The 22,981-nt window shown below is 37.6% G+C and overlaps 1 protein-coding gene across 2 annotated transcripts in view; it reads right to left on the bottom strand.

Annotated features, from left to right (window-relative positions):
* Window positions 1-22,981, bottom strand: part of usp32 (ubiquitin specific peptidase 32) — a 157,004-nt gene that overhangs the window by 68,844 nt on the left and 65,179 nt on the right. For both annotated transcript variants that reach the window (XM_063031935.1, XM_063031936.1), the window contains exons 4-5: window positions 13,577-13,695; window positions 3,252-3,411 (exon numbers count right to left, since the gene is read on the bottom strand). In XM_063031935.1, the coding sequence (XP_062888005.1) occupies window positions 3,252-3,411; window positions 13,577-13,695 (279 nt within the window). The remainder of the gene's footprint in view (window positions 1-3,251; window positions 3,412-13,576; window positions 13,696-22,981) is intronic.

Here is a 22,981-nt window from a genome sequence, read left to right as displayed (position 1 = left end):
CTGAGAATTGTCATACTGCAAAGTCTGTCAAACTCCCCAGTTGCTTGGAGAAGCTCCATGGTATCACATTACTAGTAGCTGTATCTATCTTGTATGTCTTCAGTCACAGATAGTCAAATTCCACGCTGGCCATACCAAGCAGCTATACATAGATCAAATTGGGTGGATAACTTGCTTATGATTTCAAATTACAAAAGGCATAATCACTCATGCATCCATTTCTGCAGGAACAGAATAAGAATCTACATTTAGCCACACACCTATTCAACTTACATAGTAGCATAAGACTCCAGATTAAACAAGTCCACATGAAATAACCAAAAAGAGTGAAAGGAATGTGCAAATAACCATGTTTAGGACAGGAGGCCCTAATGAAGATCGAATGACCGAGGAGGACTTGGTTTGCATTGAAAAATATATTTATCAATATATTGATAATTATAGATATTTTAATGTAATTTTTAGATTTTAGACTCGCTAATGTCCTAGGTGTATGAAATTATAACCAATTTCATTATGGATTACAATTACAAAATGCCAATTGCTGGGCAGAGTACAAATCTTTGCAGAATAACTTACCTTGTTCTTTAGTGTTTGGTATAATATCTGCGTCTCTTAGTTGTGTGCATTGACTAATTAAGCACATCACATTAAATGATGTAACTGCAACTAAAAGTGGATTAATACCAGCTATGCTTCTCAGGTAAAGCAATTCTCACTTATCTAAAGAATTAAATACAACCATAATTGGTGCACAAGCGTAACCATATTGTCCTTAAGCTTAAGCATAAAAATACAATTCATAGTCTACAAACTGCAATTCAAATCAATGAAATGTTAGTCCAGAAATAGGTTTTAAAAAAAAATTGAGTCTTTTAATTAAGAGCACTGAATGCAAGATTAAGAATAAGTTTGTAAAATTACAAGTTAGACCATGGTTAGAATATAATATGCCGTTTTATTTGCCAGATTTGAAAGGTTGTTGAACCTGAAGGAAGTACACAAATTAGATTCATCAGGACACAACAAGAAAGCTATACATCTCATAGGGGGATACTATTAATAGTTTCATTCCAACTCTGAAGGTCTTTAATAGTGAATATATAAAATAATTCATTTGATATGAAGTTCAATTGCTCTCTGTGACAAATAAGACAACACAAGTCTTTAAATAGTAAGTATTGTTTTGTTACAGGGAAAGGTGAATCTAAAGATCTTTGTTACAAAGGAAGAGGTTTATCACTCATCATATAAAGCGATAAAGTGGCTATTTCTCCATAAATATCTTCAGAAGAGCAGCACAACAATGTATGAATATAAACACATGTCAGAATGTTGTTTATTAAGAAGATCAGGAATAAATGGACATTCTCCTGATAAACCATCATTCTTTAAATTTATGAAATTATATCACTTCTCTTTCAAATTTCCAACTTTCGCATTGTTTTGTATTTATTCTACTGATTTTTTAAAATGATGCATGCAGGATATTGCAGTGCAAAGTTCAAGGTTCTCAAACAGAAAATGTCTGTATTTTTAAAAAATGCCCTTCATATAAAGTCTTATATAGCCAAGTGAACAGAATTATTTGAGGGAACCCAAGGACAGTACAGATGTTATTTAAATATTTCTGATTCCTGGCACTTCATATTAATCTGTTCTCACTTTCAAGGCAAAGCATTCAAAATCCTAACCTTTGTGAATCTGCTTTGCTGCCTTCAAAACTCTTAAAACATACACCTTTGGGTGACATCATTCTTCCACTGTCTTGAAGTATGCATTACAGTGTGAGTATAGCCTAAACAACAGGAATTCTGCAGATGCTGGAAATTCAAGCAACACACATCAAAGTTGCTGGTGAACGCATCAGGCCAAGCAGCATCCGTAGGAAGAGGTGCAGTCGACGTTTCAGGCCAAGACCCTTCGTCAGGACTCACTGACGAAGGGTCTCGGCCTGCAACGTCGACTGCACCTCTTCCTACGGATGCTGCTTGGCCTGCTGCGTTCACCAGCAACTTTGATGTGTGTTGCGAGTACAGCCTGTCCTTTTTCTTCCTACAAAAATAGATTTCCTCATGTCTGTGATGAATTTCATTTGCCACATTTTGTCATATACTGCATATTACCAATCTGTTCGTGGCCATGAGGTCAATGTCCATCATCTTCCTTATGCACTTCCAAGCATTAGGTCTGCTACTGCTTTTCTCACGTTTAATTTCAAATTTGAGTCACATCCTCCTGAATCTCCAACATGCAGATTGCTTACTGTATAATGTACCAATAGCCACAAGTGTTACATAACAAACATCAACAAATACTAACTTCAAAGTCTTCAAGCACAGAACAGTACAACTCAGGAACATGCCAATGATGTGTCAAATTATTTGAAACAATCTTTTGAATATCTGATGAATTAATTTCCCTATAATTTAATCTCTTTCAACTCAGATTTTCTTTAAAATACAATTTGTAGATGCATTATATGTGAAATTTTGCACAGCTATTGTAGTGTATCAATGCTTCATACTTCTCTTAAGGTTCTAGTATACTTTTAAACATTTCTATGTATTTTAATCTATTTAAATCAAAATCGCTAATGTATGCCCAAAAGCTGGGAGATTTCAAAATATTCCAACAAGATTTCCGTCTTAAGATTAAGTTAGAATCTTAAGGGAAATCAGATGGTCTGCAAAGCTTCCAATATTCTGTGTAGATGAAAAGATTGATTTTGTACAAAACAAAACTTTACCACTATCTTTGAGCAAACCAGATTATTAATTATCCAATGTTACAAAAATATAAATTGAGATGTAAAATCTTCCAAAAAAACAGTTGCTAGCTTATGTTTTACATTCAAATAATAGAATTCAAATAATGTTGAAGAGATCACAAATGGGAAGTGAAAGTATTCAGGAGAAGTAGTGGGCAGTGCATCCACTTCTGATGTAATTGCAAGGGAAAATTTTACTGTTTTTCCCATCAGTTAAGTTAATCCTTAGACACATTTACCTTTGTGTCATGGGCAAATAATGACACCCATTTCAATCATCTGCTTGTTGAGGTAAAAAGCAGAGTGAGGAAAAAAAGCAATAGCAATAGCAAGCATGGATAAATGGATTCTTCACCAAAAAGAGAGGTCTGCCTGCAGAATTTAGTAAGATTTCATCCAGCTACATCTCAAATGCTGGTAGTAAATAGCTAGGTTGTCAACAAATTTAATATCACAGATTCCTTAGAGAAAAAATACTTACAATGTGTGACTCCAGCCAGAGTTTGATAAAAGGTAGGGGTATCACTATCATCAGTAAGAGTGATACATACTCCCCCCGACAGCAGCCAGCGAGCAAATGTAAATGCATCCTTATTCTGAAGGAGCCAGTTCTTGAATTTCTCATAGTTTACCTTTTCTCCCTGAAATAAAACCAAAATATCAAATTGGAATTGTTTTCACACCAAGATCAACATATTCATACATAGAACGGAAATTCAGAACTTAATCATAATTAAAATTAGCACAAGTAACCCGAGCTATCACAGGTGTCTTTTTAATGGGTCTGTGTTGAGTTTGTGAATATAGATAGCATCAATTCAATAGCAAAATAGTGGATCATCTGTATTTCAGTTTCAGAGACTGTGAAATATACGATGTCTCAACATTAAGCAAATACCAAATGTTTGAAGAAGTTTTAAAGATGTTTCTAAATGTTATTTTATATATTTGACATAATTTATGATCTCCACATTTGAGAGAGTACCTTCAGCAGCATGGTGAGAAAAATTTAGAAAAATAGAGTGGATACTGGTTAATTGGGACACATCTGGACCAGAACATTTTGGCCCAATTAAGCCACTGGTCCAATTATCGAACTTTCATGGAAATAGTTTCAAAGGTATGGTATACTATATTTAATAAATAAATAAACACACACACACACACACACACACACACTTAAAGGGTATGTGTCTATATACATAGATGTAAACAAAAAAAACAAACTGAGTAACAAATTATGTATTTAAATGAAATAGAGAACGAATCAGAACACTACTAATACTACCACAGTACTATAAAACTGTCTAAGTTCCTAAGCTATTGATGGAGGAATTCATGTGTGTGGCATTCTTTTGACTGTAAATGAACAAAATCAGCACAGACACCCTGAGCAGATCATGGACTGCCTTCATATAATGCTGTCGACAACTGCATCTCCAAAATCTTCATTTTCATTGTAACATTTAAGATGATTGTCAATACCTTCAAATTCTTTATAGTTTCTTAACTTGAAGTAGTGAAATGGTTACAAGCCATGGTTACTGCTTGAAATTGCCGTGAGCAGAGCTCTGAATGATCTTACTGTTTATTTTTTGCCAACAATCAGTGACAAAAATAGCTGTTTTTTTTGTTTTTTTTAAAATATAAACACACACAACTGATGCTTTTAAAAACTATTCACTCAAAGTACGCTGTTGTGTCTAACGGCCACACATATACACGCAACTGACACTAATTATAAATGCTCTGCAATGGTTAAGTGCCATAGTGTCCCAAGTAAATTAAGAGAATCCCAGCTATTTTCACCATTAGTTTTTATTCTTTATGAGTTGTCCCAAATAAGCAACTACACTAATGGTCCAATTAACTGAAATCCACTGTATTTAAAAATATGTGGGTTGTATGCTGACAGGAGATCCAGTGCTAGTAAAGCAGTCATTGTTTAGGAAATCATTAGGTAATCAGAAAAGGTGCTGATCATCACAAAAGATACTTTAAGAAGAATGACCTCAACAATAAAGTTAGGTAGTACATTAAAAAGTATAAAATAAAATCTGAAAGCAAGCAACTTGGAAATCAATAACCTTATTTTCCTTGTAAACACGAGGAATTCTGCAGATGCTGGAAATTCAAGCAACACACATCAAAGTTGCTGGTGAACACAGCAGGCCAGGCAGCATCTCTAGGAAGAGGTACAGTTGACGTTTCGGTCCGAGACCCTTTGATGTGTGAACCTTATTTTCCTAATCTGTTGGAAGCAATTAATGAACACCTTCCAAGAGCAACTTACCCTAATGAGAAGTAGCCTCCAGCCTGATTGTATGAACATCGATTTTTAGAGCTTCCATTAATGCACCCACCCACCCATTCCCATTTCTCTCTCTCACCATATCACCTCCCTCTGGTGCTCCTCCCCCCTTTTCTTTCTTCCATGGCCTTCTGTCCTCTCCTATCAGATTCCCGCTTCTCCAGCCCTGTCTCTTTTCCACCAATCAACTTCCCAGCACTTTTCTTCACCCCTCCCCCACTTCCTGGTTTCACCTATCACCTTGTGGTTCTTTCTCCCCTTTCCCCACTTTCTTCCTCTGTCTCCATCTTTCTTCCCCCAGTCCTGAAGGAGGATCTTGGCACTGATTGCACTGTTTTCCATCGATGCTGCCTGGCCTACTGCACTCCTCCAGCATTTTGTGTGTGTTGCTTGGATTTCCAACATCTGCAGATGTTGCCTTATTTGTGAAGTAGATTTGCTTTTGGATTTGTAAGTACAACCTGATATACCTTCAGCAGGCAGAGAAACTGCACACACTTGGTCTCCATTACCAAGTCCACAAAGAGTCCAAAAAGTGCAGACAGAAAATTGTTGCCAAAGCTCAAATCACCAAGTTTGGGAATCATTTTACCCATTGACTTAAGATGAGTGGTGTGATGAAAAACTCATTATATTTTGAAACACTTGGGGAAAACTACAATCAACATACAAGACCTTTTAAATGTATTCAGCCCCAAACCCTTTGTTCACATAAATGAATATTACAACCAGGGATTTTGCTCAATGTAACTGAGAACTTTTATTTGTTAATCACATGCTCTGTTGCCCCCACCCCCACACAGTATAGCCAAAAAAAAACCAGGGAAAATTGTAAAGCATGAATAACTAAAAATTCAAAAATTGAAATGTCAGCAGTTCAAAAGTATTCACTTCCCCCCACCCCACCCTTTGCTCAGTACTTAGTTGAACAATCTCTCGCAGCTATTACAGCCAGTATTTTGTTTTAGGATAAGTCTCCTTTAGCTTTGCACAGCGTGATGGAGCAAGATTTGACCATTCCTCCTTGCACAATTGCTCAAACTGTGCCAGGTTAGTTGGGGAGTGGTAGTGGATAGCAGTCTTGAGGTCTTGCCGATGATTAATATGGTTAAGGTCAGGATTCTGACTGGGCCACTCAAGAAGTGTTCCTTTGTTTTCATCCTGATTTGGTTTGTTGAGAACCTACTACACTGTTGAATCTTACAGAGGGAGGGGGTATTTGTTTTCATAAATTCATAGAAAACTAGTGATCCTTCAATTTTCTGCAACAAGTTGGGTGAGTTGACAAGGTATATACATCATTGCACCTTGGGAAAGTTAGCTTAGTAATCACAAAAGGGGATGAATACTTTTTCATCCTCACAATTTTAGTTTAAAAATTTCAGTAAATTCTTGATTAGGTTTTGATTTTTTCATTTTAACTTGGCATGATGCACAATACTTTGTAGATTAGCCAAAAAAAACTTACTTTTTTATATTTTAAATTTAGAAAATGAGTCAGTAAAATGTGAGGTGGGGGCTGAATGCTTTTTCAAGGCACTGTACAGAAGTGATTGTATGAAAGCAGACCACTATCTGCACTAGATGCAGGAGCATAAAATTACACTACACACTAGGTGCACTGTACACAAAATTAATTAAATTTCAGGGAATGTTTTAGATCACTAACCACAGCTTTCTGTGCCATTTATAAATTTCAGAGTAATTTGAAGTGAAAACAGTTCACAAATAGCCTAAGCTCATTATAATTCAATTAATTTCTCTGATTCCAATAGCTTAAAAACTTAAGAACTGTCAGCAGGTTCACAATGTGATGTTAAATAACCCAGATGTGTAACTCAAAAATTGCTGTTACGTTTCAAGATGTAATGGTACAATAAAAAATACCTTTGTTACAACAATAAAAACAGGGTAACCGAAAAATCATGTTGCTAGCTGTGCTCCGATTCCTTTACACAGAATATTTTAATAATAATTCCTTTAATGTCAGGATTCTGATTTTCTGAGCCTTCTTTTTAAGTCAAGACAAACAGCACAATAATTACGTTAAATAAATATTAATTTCACTTTACATCCATCCTGTCCATTAATAGCAATTAATTTTCAGCTGTACTTAAATATCTCAGCCTTAACTGGAAATAATATATAGTTCTGTAAAAAAGAAAGAACTTGTGTACAGGTTTAATAACAAAATTTCTAATTTTTCAATGCATAGCCAGCAAACTTTAATTTTACCAGACAGTGGGTTCCAGTTAATTGGGGCACATTGAGACTAGCCTAATTAAGCCGCTGCCCCAATTAGCCGGTTTCATGGAAGTAGTTAAAAACGTATAACGAGTAACTAATTATGTATATAAATGAAAATCAGAACAAATTAGAACTCTATCAATACCACCACAGATCTATTAAATTGTGTTTTAGTTTTTAATAGTTAACGACAGAGGAATTAATCCAGTGTACACTGCTGTGTTCTTTTGACTGACTGTAAATGAATAAAGTTAGCTCATGCACCTAAGTGCAGATAATAGTCTGCTTTCATACAATCCTTTCAATGACTGAATCCACCAATTCTTCATTTTTATTGTAATATTCAAGATGACTGTTGATACTTACAAATTTTTCGTAGTCCCTAACTTGAAGTAGTGAAATAATTTCATTTTTAGTCCTGGCCATTTCTCACAAGTATCAGTGACAAAAATCACTGCTTTTTCAACACAATCACACACAACTAATGCTATTTAAAAACTGTTCACTCTAAGTACAGTGTAGTGTCTAATAGCCACACAAGTGCATGTGACTGACTCCAGTTTAAAACTTCAAGTCTCCTGCCCCAGTTAAGCAGCATTGTGTCCGAAATGAACAAAAGGAATCCCGACCATTAGTTTTTGTTCTTTAAGAGTCGTTTCAAATAAACTGCTACCCTGATTAACCGATTGCCTTATTAACTGGAATCCACTGTATATGCTTACTACAATGTATTTGAAAAGTGCCTGCCTAGACTTACATCATGAATTCTACAACTATAAAATTACGAACATCAAAATAAGCTGGCTTTCTACTCCGGTTCTGGTGACAAGTGTACCGGGATACCCATTTCAACAATGTAATATGGTTTCCTAGCTTTCAAGTAATTTTATGTAAATTTAAGAATACATGCATCAGCATCAAAGGGATTGTGGCTCCAAAGTAAATTACTTTGTTAATTATCTTGGAAGAGTTTTCACTTAATAATGAATAACAATGAAAATGAAAGACAGACATGGCTACGTCCACACTACGCTGGATAATTTTGAAACAAAGCTTTTTCTCTTCGTTTCGACCCTCCGTCCACACTGAACCGGCGTTTTCATCCCCCCAAAACAGAGATTTTCGAAAACACTCTCCGGAGTGTGTAAATTTGAAAACGATTGTTTCGCGTTGTAGTGTGTATGGGGTAAACTGAGAGATTTTAAAACGTTGTCATGACAACACCAAAACATCAGTGCTTTTTCTGCTTCTACTTGGTGCTGCACAAGCACTGCCGGACGGCTGTTCATGGTTCTTGATCCTCCAAAGTATTCCGCATGGAATTTAAACTGTAGGTGGCTTTCAAGCTGGTCCCTTCAGTTTCTCTGTTTGCATCCTCTGTTCTTCTGCCGTACCCTCCAGTCTCCCAGTCTGCAGTGGTCGTACCCTCGATCTCCTGTACCCTGGGGTCTCCAAGCCGGCACTGTCACTGACTGACCACCACCGTTATAACGCGCAGTCAATGTGAACGGTGTGAGAGTTAAATTGTAAAGTGAGCTTTTTTGACTAGATCCCCTAAGTTGATTTGATTGAGTCTATCTTTAAAAATATTAATGTCAGAAATACTGTGCAGGTCTGGCGGCAGAAGATTCCACTCACTTGTTGATCTTGGGTAGAGGATGGCTTCATGCGTGTGTTGTTTACTTTATTGTCTACATTAATACTTTGTTTGGAATTAAGCATCCCTCCTGCTTTGCTGACTTTGTCGTCGTTTGTAACTCGCAGAAACAGCTCGACCTCATTGTCTGTCTAAACAGAGAAGTCCGGTCTGATTTTTCCAGCGGAGGTTGCTTTGTATTCCTTGAAGTCATTGTTGAAAACTTTCTTTCTCTGTTGTTGTTGGTACTCTAGTTTTGTTCTATGGAAATAGCATAACGTCGCCGCGGAAACGTAAATATTATACCGTTTCCTCTTCGCTTGTTTTCTGTAGTTGTGTCTGTATAGGCCCAGTAGTAGATTCGCCCAAATATCCATTTTGGTGTGGACAGAGATATTTTGAAAAATGCATGGTGTGGACACCTGTCATTTTTACTCGAAACCGGCATTTTCAAAATTATCCGGCATAGTGTGGATGTAGCCTCAGATCTCTAGATAAGTTAGGGATCTGTGTTTTACTGAAAAGGACACTACGCTGCAGAAGTGGATATAATCAATCCTGGTGAATGCAAGGTTGAAGATAAATTTTATCTTCATTAAAAGTACATCTAATAATTTTATTATCAGCCCATCTATATTCCTTTGAACACCAGATTGTTAACTGATTCATCAGAAACTGGAGAAGGAGATGAATGTATTGAATGAAAAAAAAACTAGTATTTAGGTCAAGTATATCTGGAGGTAGTAGGAATTCAAGGAAACACATTTTGAAGTCATTCATGTGAGGTTAGAAGCTGCTTATAAGCAAATATAGTCTTTCATCTTCAAATGAGTGGATTTCAACAAGTTCTGCTAACTATGAATGGATTGTCAAAACATTCTGCAATTAATTCAAGTTGTCACATAGTGCTTTGCCTTGTGAAGTGAAGGTGACCATTCTTGCTCACTTAAGTGCAAGGGTAAGGGTTGATAATTTTAAGATCAAAAGAAACTATAGAAGCATTTACAGTCCTTGGTAATGCTGAGATTTAATTTCTTTATATTCATACTGATGACAACTGGAAATTTTCATTCAGGAATCAGATTGTTTTCTATTATTGTTTCTTCTCTGACAACAGAGGAAACAAAATCTCCCAAACCCTCCTGAGGGAAATCCCAATACATAGAAAAGAAAGCAGCCAAAAATAAAAAAAAATAAATTGCAAAAAAACATTACTTCACTTTCACTTTCCTCTTTTCCAATTTCACTTGTAAAAGCATATTACGTAACATAGTATGACATTCTGAAATTTCCCAATTTCTTTATAAACTGTTGTATTCAAGTTTCTTAGTTCTTTGGAGTACTTTAGAACAACCTTTAAATCTTTGGAAAAAAATAATTCCTACTGCAGTCATTATAGTTATTAAATATTTGAGATGGAAGACTTTACCCTTAATCATTTACAAATGGTCTGCATATTCTGCTACCTAAAACATGCAGACCAGGTATCAACTCACTCGTCTGTTTCAAGCTATAGTTTTACCATTAAAAGATTGGCAATCAATTCATTTGATAATGATGCTGGTATTAATCACCAGTTTCAATAACTATCAAACTTATTTGGACCCAATTTTATTTAAATTCTTAAATAACAAATGGCATATTTTGCAAATATGACTTCAGTCATATTAAATTAATGATTAGCTCTGATAAACCTTCATCTTGGTGCTTTCGTTGCCTCTGATATCCTAAAGATGTGCTGGTAAATTACCTGGCTATTGTAGATTTCCCCTTGGTATAGGTGAATGACAAAATAATCAAAAGGGAAAATCGGTGTACACGTGGAAGAGTTGTTGCAGGCGAATAAGATGAGGATGAATGAGACAGGGACTGATGGAATTGAACTGCTGCAAGTTGACATGAACTCCATGGGCCAGATGGCGTTTATGTCATATTAAGTACATCTAATTTGTCAAAATTTAAATTGTGTTATAAAATACTAAATCAATTTTTGCATTATAAACTTATTTCAGTCATATTAAATTAATGATTAACTCTGATAAACCTTCTTCTAGGTGCTTTCGTTGCCTCTGACATCCTAAAGATGAATGAGACAGGGACTGATGGAATTGAACTGCTGCAAGTTGACATGAACTCCATGGGCCAGATGGCCTTTATGTCATATTAAGTACATCTAATTTGTCAAAATTTAAATTGTGTTATAAAATATTAAACCAATTTTTGCATTATAAACTTACATTTTCATAGTTCCATATTAACTTAACTAAACCACATTACTCATCAATATGATGTCTATTTGCTGGTTTCTTTCAGTAATGTGATAGTTTCTTCTGGTAACATAATTGTAAAGAAAATCAATGTGCAATCATAATCCCAGGTACTTTACATACAATATTCTGTCTGGCTTGCAGAAGTTCCCACAAAAATTGGGACTGTGTTTGGCAAAAATTTTGAAATAAAGCTCCGGTCGAAAATAAACCTCAAACTGGGGAAAATTAGTAAGAATTTTTTATGGTATAAGACTATTAAACAATATTACATACATCACTGAACAATCCAGTTAAAAATATCGCGGTAGCATAATTTCAAAACCATACGCTTGCGCTACAATTTCAATGTAACCAAAATGCCTCAGGAAGCCTCACACCAACAGAATCAATTAAGAAACTTATGAATCCTACTTTAATCAAATGTTTAAAGCTACAATACAAATTTCTGCCAAAAAAAAATTCATGTTAATGACGTAAAACTATTACTTACCAACTGTGCCACCATTCTTTAAATAATCCTTTTTTTACTTATTCAAAGAGAGACTATTTTTATAATATCCAACACACAGTCTTATCACCCATCAGGGCACATACATATTACAAATTTACTTTACACAACAGAGGCAGAATCAATTATAAATTGCATTCTTTAATATGTGCACTGTCAAGGAATTTCTCCCTCTAAATCTGTCTGCAGTGATTAAATACACATGTGTGCGCAAGTTGTTGGGGGAAACCCCAATAGGAATCACACAAATAACTATGAAAGAGGAACCTAAAACATCCAATGAATGCGATTACAGCTGGCAATGCTCAAAATTCCTATTACGTAATCAGTTATTTTGCAAATCTTTGCTCCTCCCCAAGTGTGATCTTAAAGGCAAAAGAGTGGTCAGAAGTATTGAGTGGAAAGTTTTTTTTATTCAAACTGACTGACATCATCACATACCCTGGCTAATACTAGTTTGCACAAGCAAGAACTACCTTGACATATAGCAAAACTTTAAATACCTTTTTTTGACAAAGCATACTTCAATTTAAGGCCAATAAAAAATGTTGAGAGAGCAAAAAAAAAATTGTATTTTATAAAGCACCCCTAATGTAGCAAAACATGACAAGGCGCGTTCATAAAAGAGTTCTCAATCAAAATATGGTATTGGGTACATTTTATATTTGGGTGGATGATCAAGAAATTTAAAGAAAAGCTATTTTCTTGAAGAACAAAAATGCCACAGAGATGGGTAAATTTCAGGAGAGTTGGCCAGTTGAGGGGACAGTTGCCAAAAATAAAAGTTGAACTCAGATCAGACCTTTAGAACTGTAGGGAAATTAGTATTAAAAGTAAATTATTTCTTCACTTGCTCTATTAACAAAAATTAGTCATTCCTGAAGGCCTCCAGAATTAGATCTTTTTTTAAAACCTTATTGTACCTCAATGAAGTGTGCAATGATCTGATCTGTATAAACAGCAAGCAAGCCAAATTTCTCACTGTATCTTGGTACATGTGACAATAATAACCCAAAATCAATAGTCTTAACTGAAAAATGTCATAAAATGATCCATTTCAGTTTATTTTTGACAACAATGGTATAGTATTAATTTAAAATTTAAGCACTATTTACTACTAAACATAAGAGATTCACCCCTTCACTTCTCTTGGGCGAACTAGAAAGATCTTAATGTCAGATTACCTCCATAAAAGTGCCACTACTCCTTCTCCTATTCATAGAAGTTCTGAAAATAAGCATTTATTGCAGGTAAGGAAATGTAAGCAGTTGTGAAGATACAATTTATTGGTTTATATTAAAACCAGATGATTGGAGAATATCTTGAACATTGTTCCTTCAGCTTTACAAGAACAGATGGAAAAGTCAAACTGAGATATGGGCAAATCATTTGTGAAAACAATTAAGGTCATTATTTACAAGGTTCATTGTGCAAGCAGAAACAAAGACCAAAAAAAGTAGGTGCAAAATACAGGTAAAATCACACACTGACAACTACTCTGTCAGATTTTATGTTTTTCACCTCTTGCTTACCCAAATTAATTGCTCACCCATTTGCTGTTCGTTTCCATGCTTCATATTCCTCCAATTCTCCTGCCCATTCTTCCTTGAGTGTAAGTCAGTTCATCTATTTCAAATCTTCCATATTAATTACTTGCAATTCTTTCTCCTTCAGTGCACGTCCTACTGCCCCCATCTTCCTTCTTAAAAGCAGCTCATTGCTCACATTTTTTTCATAAAAGGGTCACAGGTGAAATATTAATTTGCAACTCCTTTGTTTTGTTTCTAATTTGAATTATTGGATTAATTCATATGCAAAGCTTTAAAATGCCTACCTCTATAAAGCACTTTTTGACTCCAAGCTGAACCTCTCCATCACAAGCTCGCAACATTGTTTCCATCTCCTCTCGTACAACATAGCTCCCAGATTCATTAGCAAAGAGGTTAAAAATATCTGTAACACAAATATACAAATTAAAGTGCAGTTGATAAAACATTATCATTTTTGATGGAAGTGGTGGTTTCTTTAAATTATGTCATCATTTTCTCCCCCATCTACTTCAGCACCTTAAATCCAGACAGTAAAAATAATAGATCAGAGGTAGAATGCAACAATCTCAGTGGATGCTTATTTTGCGAGCTGTTAAGTTTTGCCGAAGTTTCCTTGTACTTCCCTAAATATGTATTATAATACCATATCATAGCTATATAATTTTAAAAGATTATTTTGTTTCATGTTAGTATTAGGAACAAAGTGACACTTTTATAATAAACAGGCTTTATCTCTGTTATTGCAGAATTTTAAGAAAAGAAAACCGCAGGCACATTACAATTCTTATCAGCAAGTCTAAAAACTGCCTTGGGCTCTGTCATATAAAATGAGACATTCATAGTCAGCTTTTGGTTCTTCACCTGGCGAAGACTCATTAAGGCTCCAAATAAAAGTGAGATATACAGTATGCTAACTATTTAGTATTCCAAAACAAAAGCTTATTAGAAAAAGAAAATCAATATAAATGACAGGCATTCACTCAAAGAATTAGATTACATAACTTCCTCACCTATACTATCTCTGCATGAAAACAAAGGTTGAAATATTGGTTCACAATTTAAAGGGATAATATTAATGACATTTCTGGAACATCACTGAGATCAATCCCAGATGATTTTGTGGAATTGTACAGCATGGAAGTAGTCCCTTAAGCTGAATTTATCATACAGACCAAAATGCCTACCTTAGCTAGTTGCATCTGCCTATCTTGAGGCCATATCCTTCTAAAGCTTTTAAAACTATGTATCTGTCCAAACATCTTTTCAATGTGGCAATTTTTACAACCTCTACATTTCCTCTGGCAGATTTTTCCTTATATGCACCATCCCTGAGTGGAAAACTTGTCCCTCAGGTTCCTGCTACACATTTGCCCTCCACCTTTTGACTGGGATAAAGAATGTGACCATTTATCTTAACTGCACCCCTCTTACATATTGCTCTAATTTAAAAGTCTTTTCCTACTTGACAATAAAAAATTATTTGCTCCAATAGTCTTTATAACATGGTGTTCCATATTTCAGCAAAATGAAAAAATTTTATTCCATTACTTTTGAACATCCCTTTCCTCACAAGCTCCTTACACCAATTACACTAAGGAATACAACTTCTTAGCTCTGTCCAAATTTAAAGCAACAATACAATATCCTTCCTTGGTTTACTAGGAGAAGAATTAATGTATCTTGTTCTGAAATAAACACTGTTCTAGGCAACCAGAAAGTTAACGTAGGAAAAGAATTAATGGAGAGAGATGTAATAATATTGGGCAATTTTAACTATCTGAAAAACATACTGAAATAAATAGAAAAGATCTTAACCTTAAGAGTGTTCAAGAGATTTGATGGAGGGAGGATTTAGACTAGTAAATGAAAGCAGATTGCTTCTATTGACATGGATTGATGATCTGAGCACTAGATTCAGGGTGACAGGCAAAATAAGGGAATCGAGATATTTTGATTCACAAGATTAGGATTTGGATTTGGTTACTACAATGATACAGTACAGATAAATCTGTGTTGCTGGTGTTCAGATAATGGAAAGTCACTCGTTTAATTCACAAGTCACTACCCAAAAATTGGAATAAAATTTATCCATGAATGTGAAAAAAAACTAAATAAATCATTAATTCTTTGACTTGTTTTTAGTTGCATGCACAGGTGATAAAGATTTAAATATATATTAAATACCTCTTTGAAAAGATAAAGAGAGGAGGGGAATCATACTATGTGAAATGTTGGCACAGACTCACAGAAATGAATGGCTTTCTCCTGCACTCCACTGTCATATAAACCTATAGTATTTGACGATAATTGTACAGGAATAATTGAAATGTATCCATGGCTTTAAGAATCTAAAATTTTACTTACCACAGAAGTCAGGCTAACTGGCCTATAATTTCCTGTCTTTTGCTTCTCTTCCTTCTTACAGACTGGAGTGACATGAGTGATTTTTCAGCCCCCTGGGACCAATCCTGATTCTAGTAATTCTTGAAAGATCATTACCAATGCCTCCACAATCTCTTCCGTTACCTCTTTCAGAGCCCTGAGTTTAGTCCATCCGGTCCAGGTGACCTATGCACTTTCAGACCTATCAGCTTCCCAAGCCCCATCTTCTTAGTAATAGCAACTACAATCACTCTTCCTTCTGACTCTCCAACACTCTTCCAGCAGTTCAATGCCTACTCTCACCTCTTTTACTCTTTATAAATCTAAAAATACTTTTGGTATCATTTTTTATATTATTACTAGCTTAGCATCCCTTATCCCACAATTGCCTTGCTCTCCAATCCCTGAGCTTCCTCTAAGCTAGATCCTGCACCACTGGGATTTCCAAATTATTAGACTGCAGACTTTTAATGTACATCTATAATCTCAAGGTGTAATGAAGAATAATTTTTGATAGAGGCATTATAAGTAAAATTAAAATAGTAGAAATCAATAATGGGAATAACAATATTAAAATAGAGCAAGCAAATTAAAAGGCAAAAGATAAGCAAATAACAAAAATTAATAGTTACTGCTTAATAATGATACAAGTACAGTTAGAAGTGGCCATTCAGAGGTTAGGAAGGGAAATTGTAGGTTTATGAAAAGGTTAACAGTTCTCAAAATGATTGACCTTATCCTGATGACAAGCACAACCGGCTGTTATAAGTCAAAAATGTCAGATAATCTGGTTTCAGCTTAATCTTGTAACCTTCCAAAAACAATTCCAAAATTTTGCCATGTGATAGTGAATTCATAATCAAAAGTGAAAAAGGGCCAAATTGGATAATTCGTGGAAGACACAGAAATACAGAGATCTCATTGTGTAGTATTTTGGGCACTAAACCATATGAAGGATATTGCAACACACATCAAAGTTGCTGGTGAACGCAGCAGGCCAGGCAGCATCTCTAGGAAGAGGTACAGTCGACGTTTCAGGCCGAGACCCTTCGTCAGGACTAACTGAAGGAAGAGTTAGTAAGAGATTTGAAAGTGGGAAGGGGAGGGGGAGATCCAAAATGATAGGAGAAGACAGGAGGGGGAGGGATGGAGCCAAGAACTGGACAGGTGATTGGCAAAAGGGATATGAGAGGATCATGGGACAGGAGGCCCAGGGAGAAAGACAAGGTGGGGGGGACCAGAGGATGGGCAAGGGGTATAATCAGAGGGACAAAGGGAGAAAAAGGAGAGTGAGAGAAAGAATGTGTGTATAAAAATAAGTAACAGATGGGGTACGAGGGGGAGGTGGGGCATTAGTGGAAGTTAGAGAAGTCGATGTTCATGCCATCAGGTTGGAGGCTACCCAGACGGAATATAAGGTGTTGTTCCTCCAACCTGAGTGTGGCTTCATCTTTACAGTAGAGGAGGCCGTGGATAGACATGTCAGAATGGGAATGGGATGTGGAATTAAAATGTGTGGCCATTGGGAGATCCTGCTTTCTCTGGCGGACAGAGCGTAGGTGTTCAGCAAAGCGGTCTCCCAGTCTGCGTCGGGTCTCGCCAATATATAGAAGGCCACATCGGGAGCACCGGACGCAGTATATCACCCCAGCTGACTCACAGGTGAAGTGTCGCCTCACCTGGAAGGACTGTCTGGGGCCCTGAATGGTGGTAAGGGAGGAAGTGTAAGGGCAAGTGTAGCACTTGTTCCACTTACAAGGATAAGTGCCAGGAGGGAGATCATTGGGGAGGGATGGGGGGTACGAATGGACAAGGGAGTCGCGTAGGGAGCGATCCCTGCGGAAAGCCGAGAGAGGAGGGGAGGGAAAGATGTGCTTAGTGGTGGGATCCCGTTGGAGGTGGCAGAAGTTACAGAGAATAATATGTTGGACCCGGAGGCTGGTGGGGTGGTAGGTGAGGACAAGGGGAACTCTATTCCTAGTAGGGTGGTGGGAGGATGGAGTGAGAGCAGATGTATGTGAAATGGGGGAAATGCGTTTGAGAGCAGAGTTGATAGTGGAGGAAGGGAAGCCCCTTTCTTTAAAAAAGGACATCTCCCTCGTCCTGGAATGAAAAAGCCTCATCCTGAGAGCAGATGCGGCGGGGACGGAGGAATTGCGAGAAGGGGATGGCATTTTTGCAAGAGACAGGGTGAGAAGAGGAATAGTCCAGATAGCTGTGAGAGTCAGTAGGCTTATAGTAGACATTAGTGGATAAGCTGTCTCCAGAGACAGAGACAGAAAGATCTAGAAAGGGGAGGGAGGTGTCGGAAATGGACCAGGTAAACTTGAGGGCAGGGTGAAAGTTGGAGGCAAAGTTAATGAAGTCAACGAGCTCAGCATGTGTGCAGGAAGCAGCACCAATGCAGTCGTCGATGTAGCGAAGGAAAAGTGGGGGACAGATACTAGAATAGGCATGGAACATAGATTGTTCCACAAAGCCAACAAAAAGGCAGGCATAGCTAGGACCCATACGGGTGCCCATAGCTACACCTTTAGTTTGGAGGAAGTGGGAGGAGCCAAAGGAGAAATTATTAAGAGTAAGGACTAATTCCGCTAGACGGAGCAGTGTGGCCTCATCTGCTCTCAGGATGAGGCTTTTCATTCCAGGACGAGGGAGATGTCCTCCTTTTTTTAAAGAAAGGGGCTTCCCTTCCTCCACTATCAACTCTGCTCTCAAACGCATCTCCCTCATTTCACATACATCTGCTCTCACTCCATCCTCCCACCACCCCACTAGGAATAGGGTTCCCCTGGTCCTCACCTACCACCCCACCAGCCTTCGGGTCCAACATATTCTTCTCTGTAACTTCCGCCACCTCCAACGGGATCCCACCACTAAGCACATCTTTCCCTCCCCTCCTCTCTCGGCTTTCCGCAGGGATGACTCTCCCCACGCAACTCCCTTGTCCATTCGTCCCCCCCATCCCTCCCCACTGATCTCCCTCCTGGCACTTATCCTTGTAAGCGGAACAAGTGCCACACATGCCCTTACACTTCCTCCCTTACCACCATTCAGGGCCCTAGACAGTCCTTCCAGGTGAGGCGACACTTCACCTATAAGTCGGTTGGGGTGATATACTGTGTCCAGTGCTCCTGATGTGGCCTTCTATATATTGGCGAGACCCGACGCAGACTGGGAGACCGCTTTGCTGAACACCTAGGCTCTGTCCACCAGAGAAAGCAGGATCTCCCAGTGGCCACACATTTTAATTCCACATCCCATTCCCATTCTGACATGCCTATCCACGGCCTCCTCTACTGTAAAGATGAAGCCACACTCAGGTTGGAGGAACACCACCTTATATTCCGTCTGGGTAGCCTCCAACCTGATGGCATGAGCATTGACTTCTCTAACTTCCGCTAATGCCCCACCTCCCCCTCGTACCCCATCAGTTATTTATTTTTATACCCACATTCTTTCTCTCACTCTCCTTTTTCTCCCTCTGTCCCTCTGACTATACCCCTTGCCCATCCTCTGGTTCTCCCCCCGCCTTGTCTTTCTCCCTGGGCCTCCTGTCCCATCATCCTCTCATATCCCTTTTGCCAATCACCTGTCCAGCTCTTGGCTCCATCCCTCCCCCTCCTGTCTTCTCCTATCATTTTGGATCTCCCCCTCCCCCTCCCACTTTCAAATCTCTTACTAACTCTTCCTTCAGTTAGTCCTGACGAAGGGTCTCAGCCTGAAACGTTGACTGTACCTCTTCCTAGAGATGCTGCCTGGCCTGCTGCGATCACCAGCAACTTTGATGTGTGTTGCTTGAATTTCCAGCATCTGCAGAATTCCTGTTGTTGAAGGATATTGCCTTTGCTATCTGTCACCTGAGACACACTGCAGCTTAGTAACTTTCTAAGTCAAGGAAGTAACTTAGAAAGTGGCTGGAAAAATGACAAGGCTACAAATAAATTATTATTCATAAGTGAATATCACCATTGGCAACAATAATTCAGCAAACTCTTGAGACTGGCAATACCACAATGAAAGGACAACTAATCATAATGGCTTAAGGTTTAACAGACATTGTATAACAATAGCTTGCACTTCTTGACTTTTAAAGAAACTAAGATTTGAAAGTATGCAGAAAAAATACTTCTTCTGGTGGTAGGAATTTAAAACAAGGGAGCACAATCGTAGAATTAGAACTGAACCATTTAAGAATAAAATCAAGAGCATTTTTGTACTCGAGTGTGGTAGAAATCTTGATATCTTTGAGAGGATGGCCATGACAAATAGAATTTTATTAGACAAGGATATCCAAAAACATAAATAACTACATGGACTTGTGATTCAGATCACCCAAGATAAAACTGAATGGCAAAACCATAACTCAAGAGATCACACTGGAATGATGCTTAAAACCAGTTAATACAATGGCTGTTGTGGGCAAAACCTGAAATTGATTTCTTAAGAAAATTACTCATCATAAAGACATGAACTACAAATTACAGGATTATTATTTGAAGAGACAAAGTGGGGAGAAAAGGAAGTATGGTGAGCAAAATATCTGCATTTTCACATATGCTTTGAGAGGTTGGGTCATGGCTAGAATCAACTCCTGCCTCAGCAAGGACCAGGACTCACTGAAATTTACCTATCACCACAATAGGTTTATGGGAGATGCATTCTCAATGGCTCTTCATACGGTCTTAGACCACTTGGGCAATACAAAAACCTAGTCAGGATGCTTTACGTTGACTGTAGCTCAGAATTTAACACCATCATTCCCCGAGTCCTGATTGATAAGCTACAGAACCTGGGCCTCTCTACCTCCCACTGCAATTGGATGCTCTACTTTCTAACCAGAAGACCACAATCTGTGCAGATTGGTAATAATATTGCTCCTTGCTGATGGTCAACACTGGCGCACTGCAGGGATGTGTACTTAGCCCATTGATCTACTCTCTCTATCCATGCCTGTACAACCACTGCTGGTAGAATCTCAGATGGTGATCAGATGGTGTACAGGAGTAAGATATACCAGCTACTTGAGTTCTGTTGCAGCAACAACCTTGCACCCAATGTCAGTAAGACCAAAGAGCAGCTTGTGGACTTCAGAAAGGGGAGGACGTAGAAACATGAACCAATCCTCAAGTGGATCAGAAGCAGGGAGAGTGACCAATTTCAAGTTCCTAGGTGCAAGATCTCTGAGGATCTAACCTGATCCCAACGTAATCAATAAGGTCACATAGAAGCAAGACAGTGGGTATATTTCATTAAGAGTTTGAGGAGATTTGGTTTGTCACCTACAACACTTGAAATCCTCTACAGATGCACTGCAGAGAGCATTCCGACAGGAAGCATCACTGTCCGGTATTGGGGGCTACTGCACAGGATCAAAAGTAACAGAAAGTTTTAAAATAAGTCAGCTCCATCTTGAGTACTAGCCTTTGTAGCATTCAAGACATCTTCAATGAGCGATGTAATCTGTTCTCACTGTTACCGACAGGGAAGAGATACAGAAGCCTGAAGACACACACTCAGTGATTCAAGAACAGCTTCTTCCCCTCTGCCATATGATTCTTAGATGGACAGTAAACCCATGAATACTACCTCACTTTGTTTATTATTTCTGTTTTTGTACTATTTTTTAATTTAACTATTTAATACATATATACTTATTGTAATTGCTTTATTACTTTTTTTCTTTATCATGTATTGCACTGTATTGCTGCCACTAAGTTAACAAATTACACAACATATGCTGGTGATATTAAATCTGATTTTGAATACAAAGGTTAATAGATAAGGTGTCAGGAGATCTCTTCAAAAAAAATCAAGGAGCAACGGAGACAAGAAAATAGATAAAAAGTAAATATAATTAACAGTTAAGAAAAGTAAACATATTATATTCAGAATTTTTAAAAAATCAAAGAAGTGCAAACCACGGTCCCAGATTTTTTATTGTTTCAAAACTACTGGAAGATAGACATGTTAGCAGAATGGGTAGGCAAATACATTTTAAATGGAAAGCATGCTTTAAGCAAAAAAACCTTTATTTCTTACCATGAAACAGTGACTAAGCTTCAAATCACAATGCACAAAATAAAAATGGTGAACGCCAGAAGTGTTTCAGATGTCAAATATCACCCATGGATAGTGACAAACCAACAGCCTCGATTTTAATGAAATGAAACCCCTGTCTGCACTCCCCAGACATGTTCCTATTGGCTATAATTTACCAGATCTGAATCTGAATGGCAGATCTTGCTGGCCAATACCATTTTGGAAGCGAGTATCAGGCCTCAGAGCCTCAAATAACTCTAAAAAATGATGTTGACAGGCCAGGACAAGCCCAGTTCATATACCTCTTTTAACTGCAGGTATATTCATGCCTCAGCTTTGTTATTCATCAAAGCTGCCTACTTTTTTTAAACAACACATTCAAAAACAAAGTGAAAAGCATCAAAATAAATTAACTTAAAATAAAATCTAAGTGAAAGACAAAAGCATTACATCAAATTAATAAATAAACAACTTATTTCATTCTTTTGTTTTCTTTTTTCTCGCAGCAGTTCACCATTTGAAAGAATGATGCCAGGGCTACCTTAATCCACGATTCAAATTAATATTCCCTGGTGTAACGTATTGGGGGATTCTAGCAAGGTCTAGATCACCTGCTGACTCAATGGATCCTAGGAGCAAACCACAGCTGACAATCTGCTGGTGGAGCCAGCAAGATTAGGATTTCCCCATTTATCCAAGTGTCCTGAAACTTTCATGCAGTTGCATATTGGTTAACATTATAGATTTCTTGCAGAACTCTGGCAATACCTCTAAAATGTAAGCCAGTCTTAACATTTTTAGTCAATAACCATTCACCAGCACTACTTCTTTTCTTACAAAAACATCTGCATGATGTTAAGCTAGGGCACATCATCAGTGATGCTACCTGGGGTCGTCAGATGTTTCGGGTCTTTCAACACCATACACCCTCACCCAGGTGACCCGACCGGAGTTGATCAGACCCCGGCCTGTGCCCTAGCAGCAACCCATGGATCTGCCCTCTTTATCCAGTTCACCAGCACTGAAAAAGATCACTATTGTATACATTTTAAAATGCGGTGAAAGAAAGACTATAAGGAGAGAAAAGGAAGGTCTCTCGTGCAAAACAGTTGAGACTGCATTTCAGAAAGGGATGAAAGAGCAAAATAATGAGACAAGGAACAAAGTGGAAAATTCTTGATTTCAGTCTTATTCAGGTTCCCTCCCTTACTTCCTTTTCTGGCATGCTGAATATTTATCATTGCTGCTTCTTTCTCATGACTTCC

The sequence above is a fragment of the Mobula hypostoma genome, chromosome 23 (genome assembly GCF_963921235.1).
Source record: "Mobula hypostoma chromosome 23, sMobHyp1.1, whole genome shotgun sequence".
NCBI classification, from domain to species: Eukaryota; Metazoa; Chordata; class Chondrichthyes; order Myliobatiformes; family Myliobatidae; genus Mobula; species Mobula hypostoma.
The sequence above is the reverse complement of the archived record's forward strand: the minus strand, read 5'-3'. Positions and strand labels throughout refer to the sequence as shown.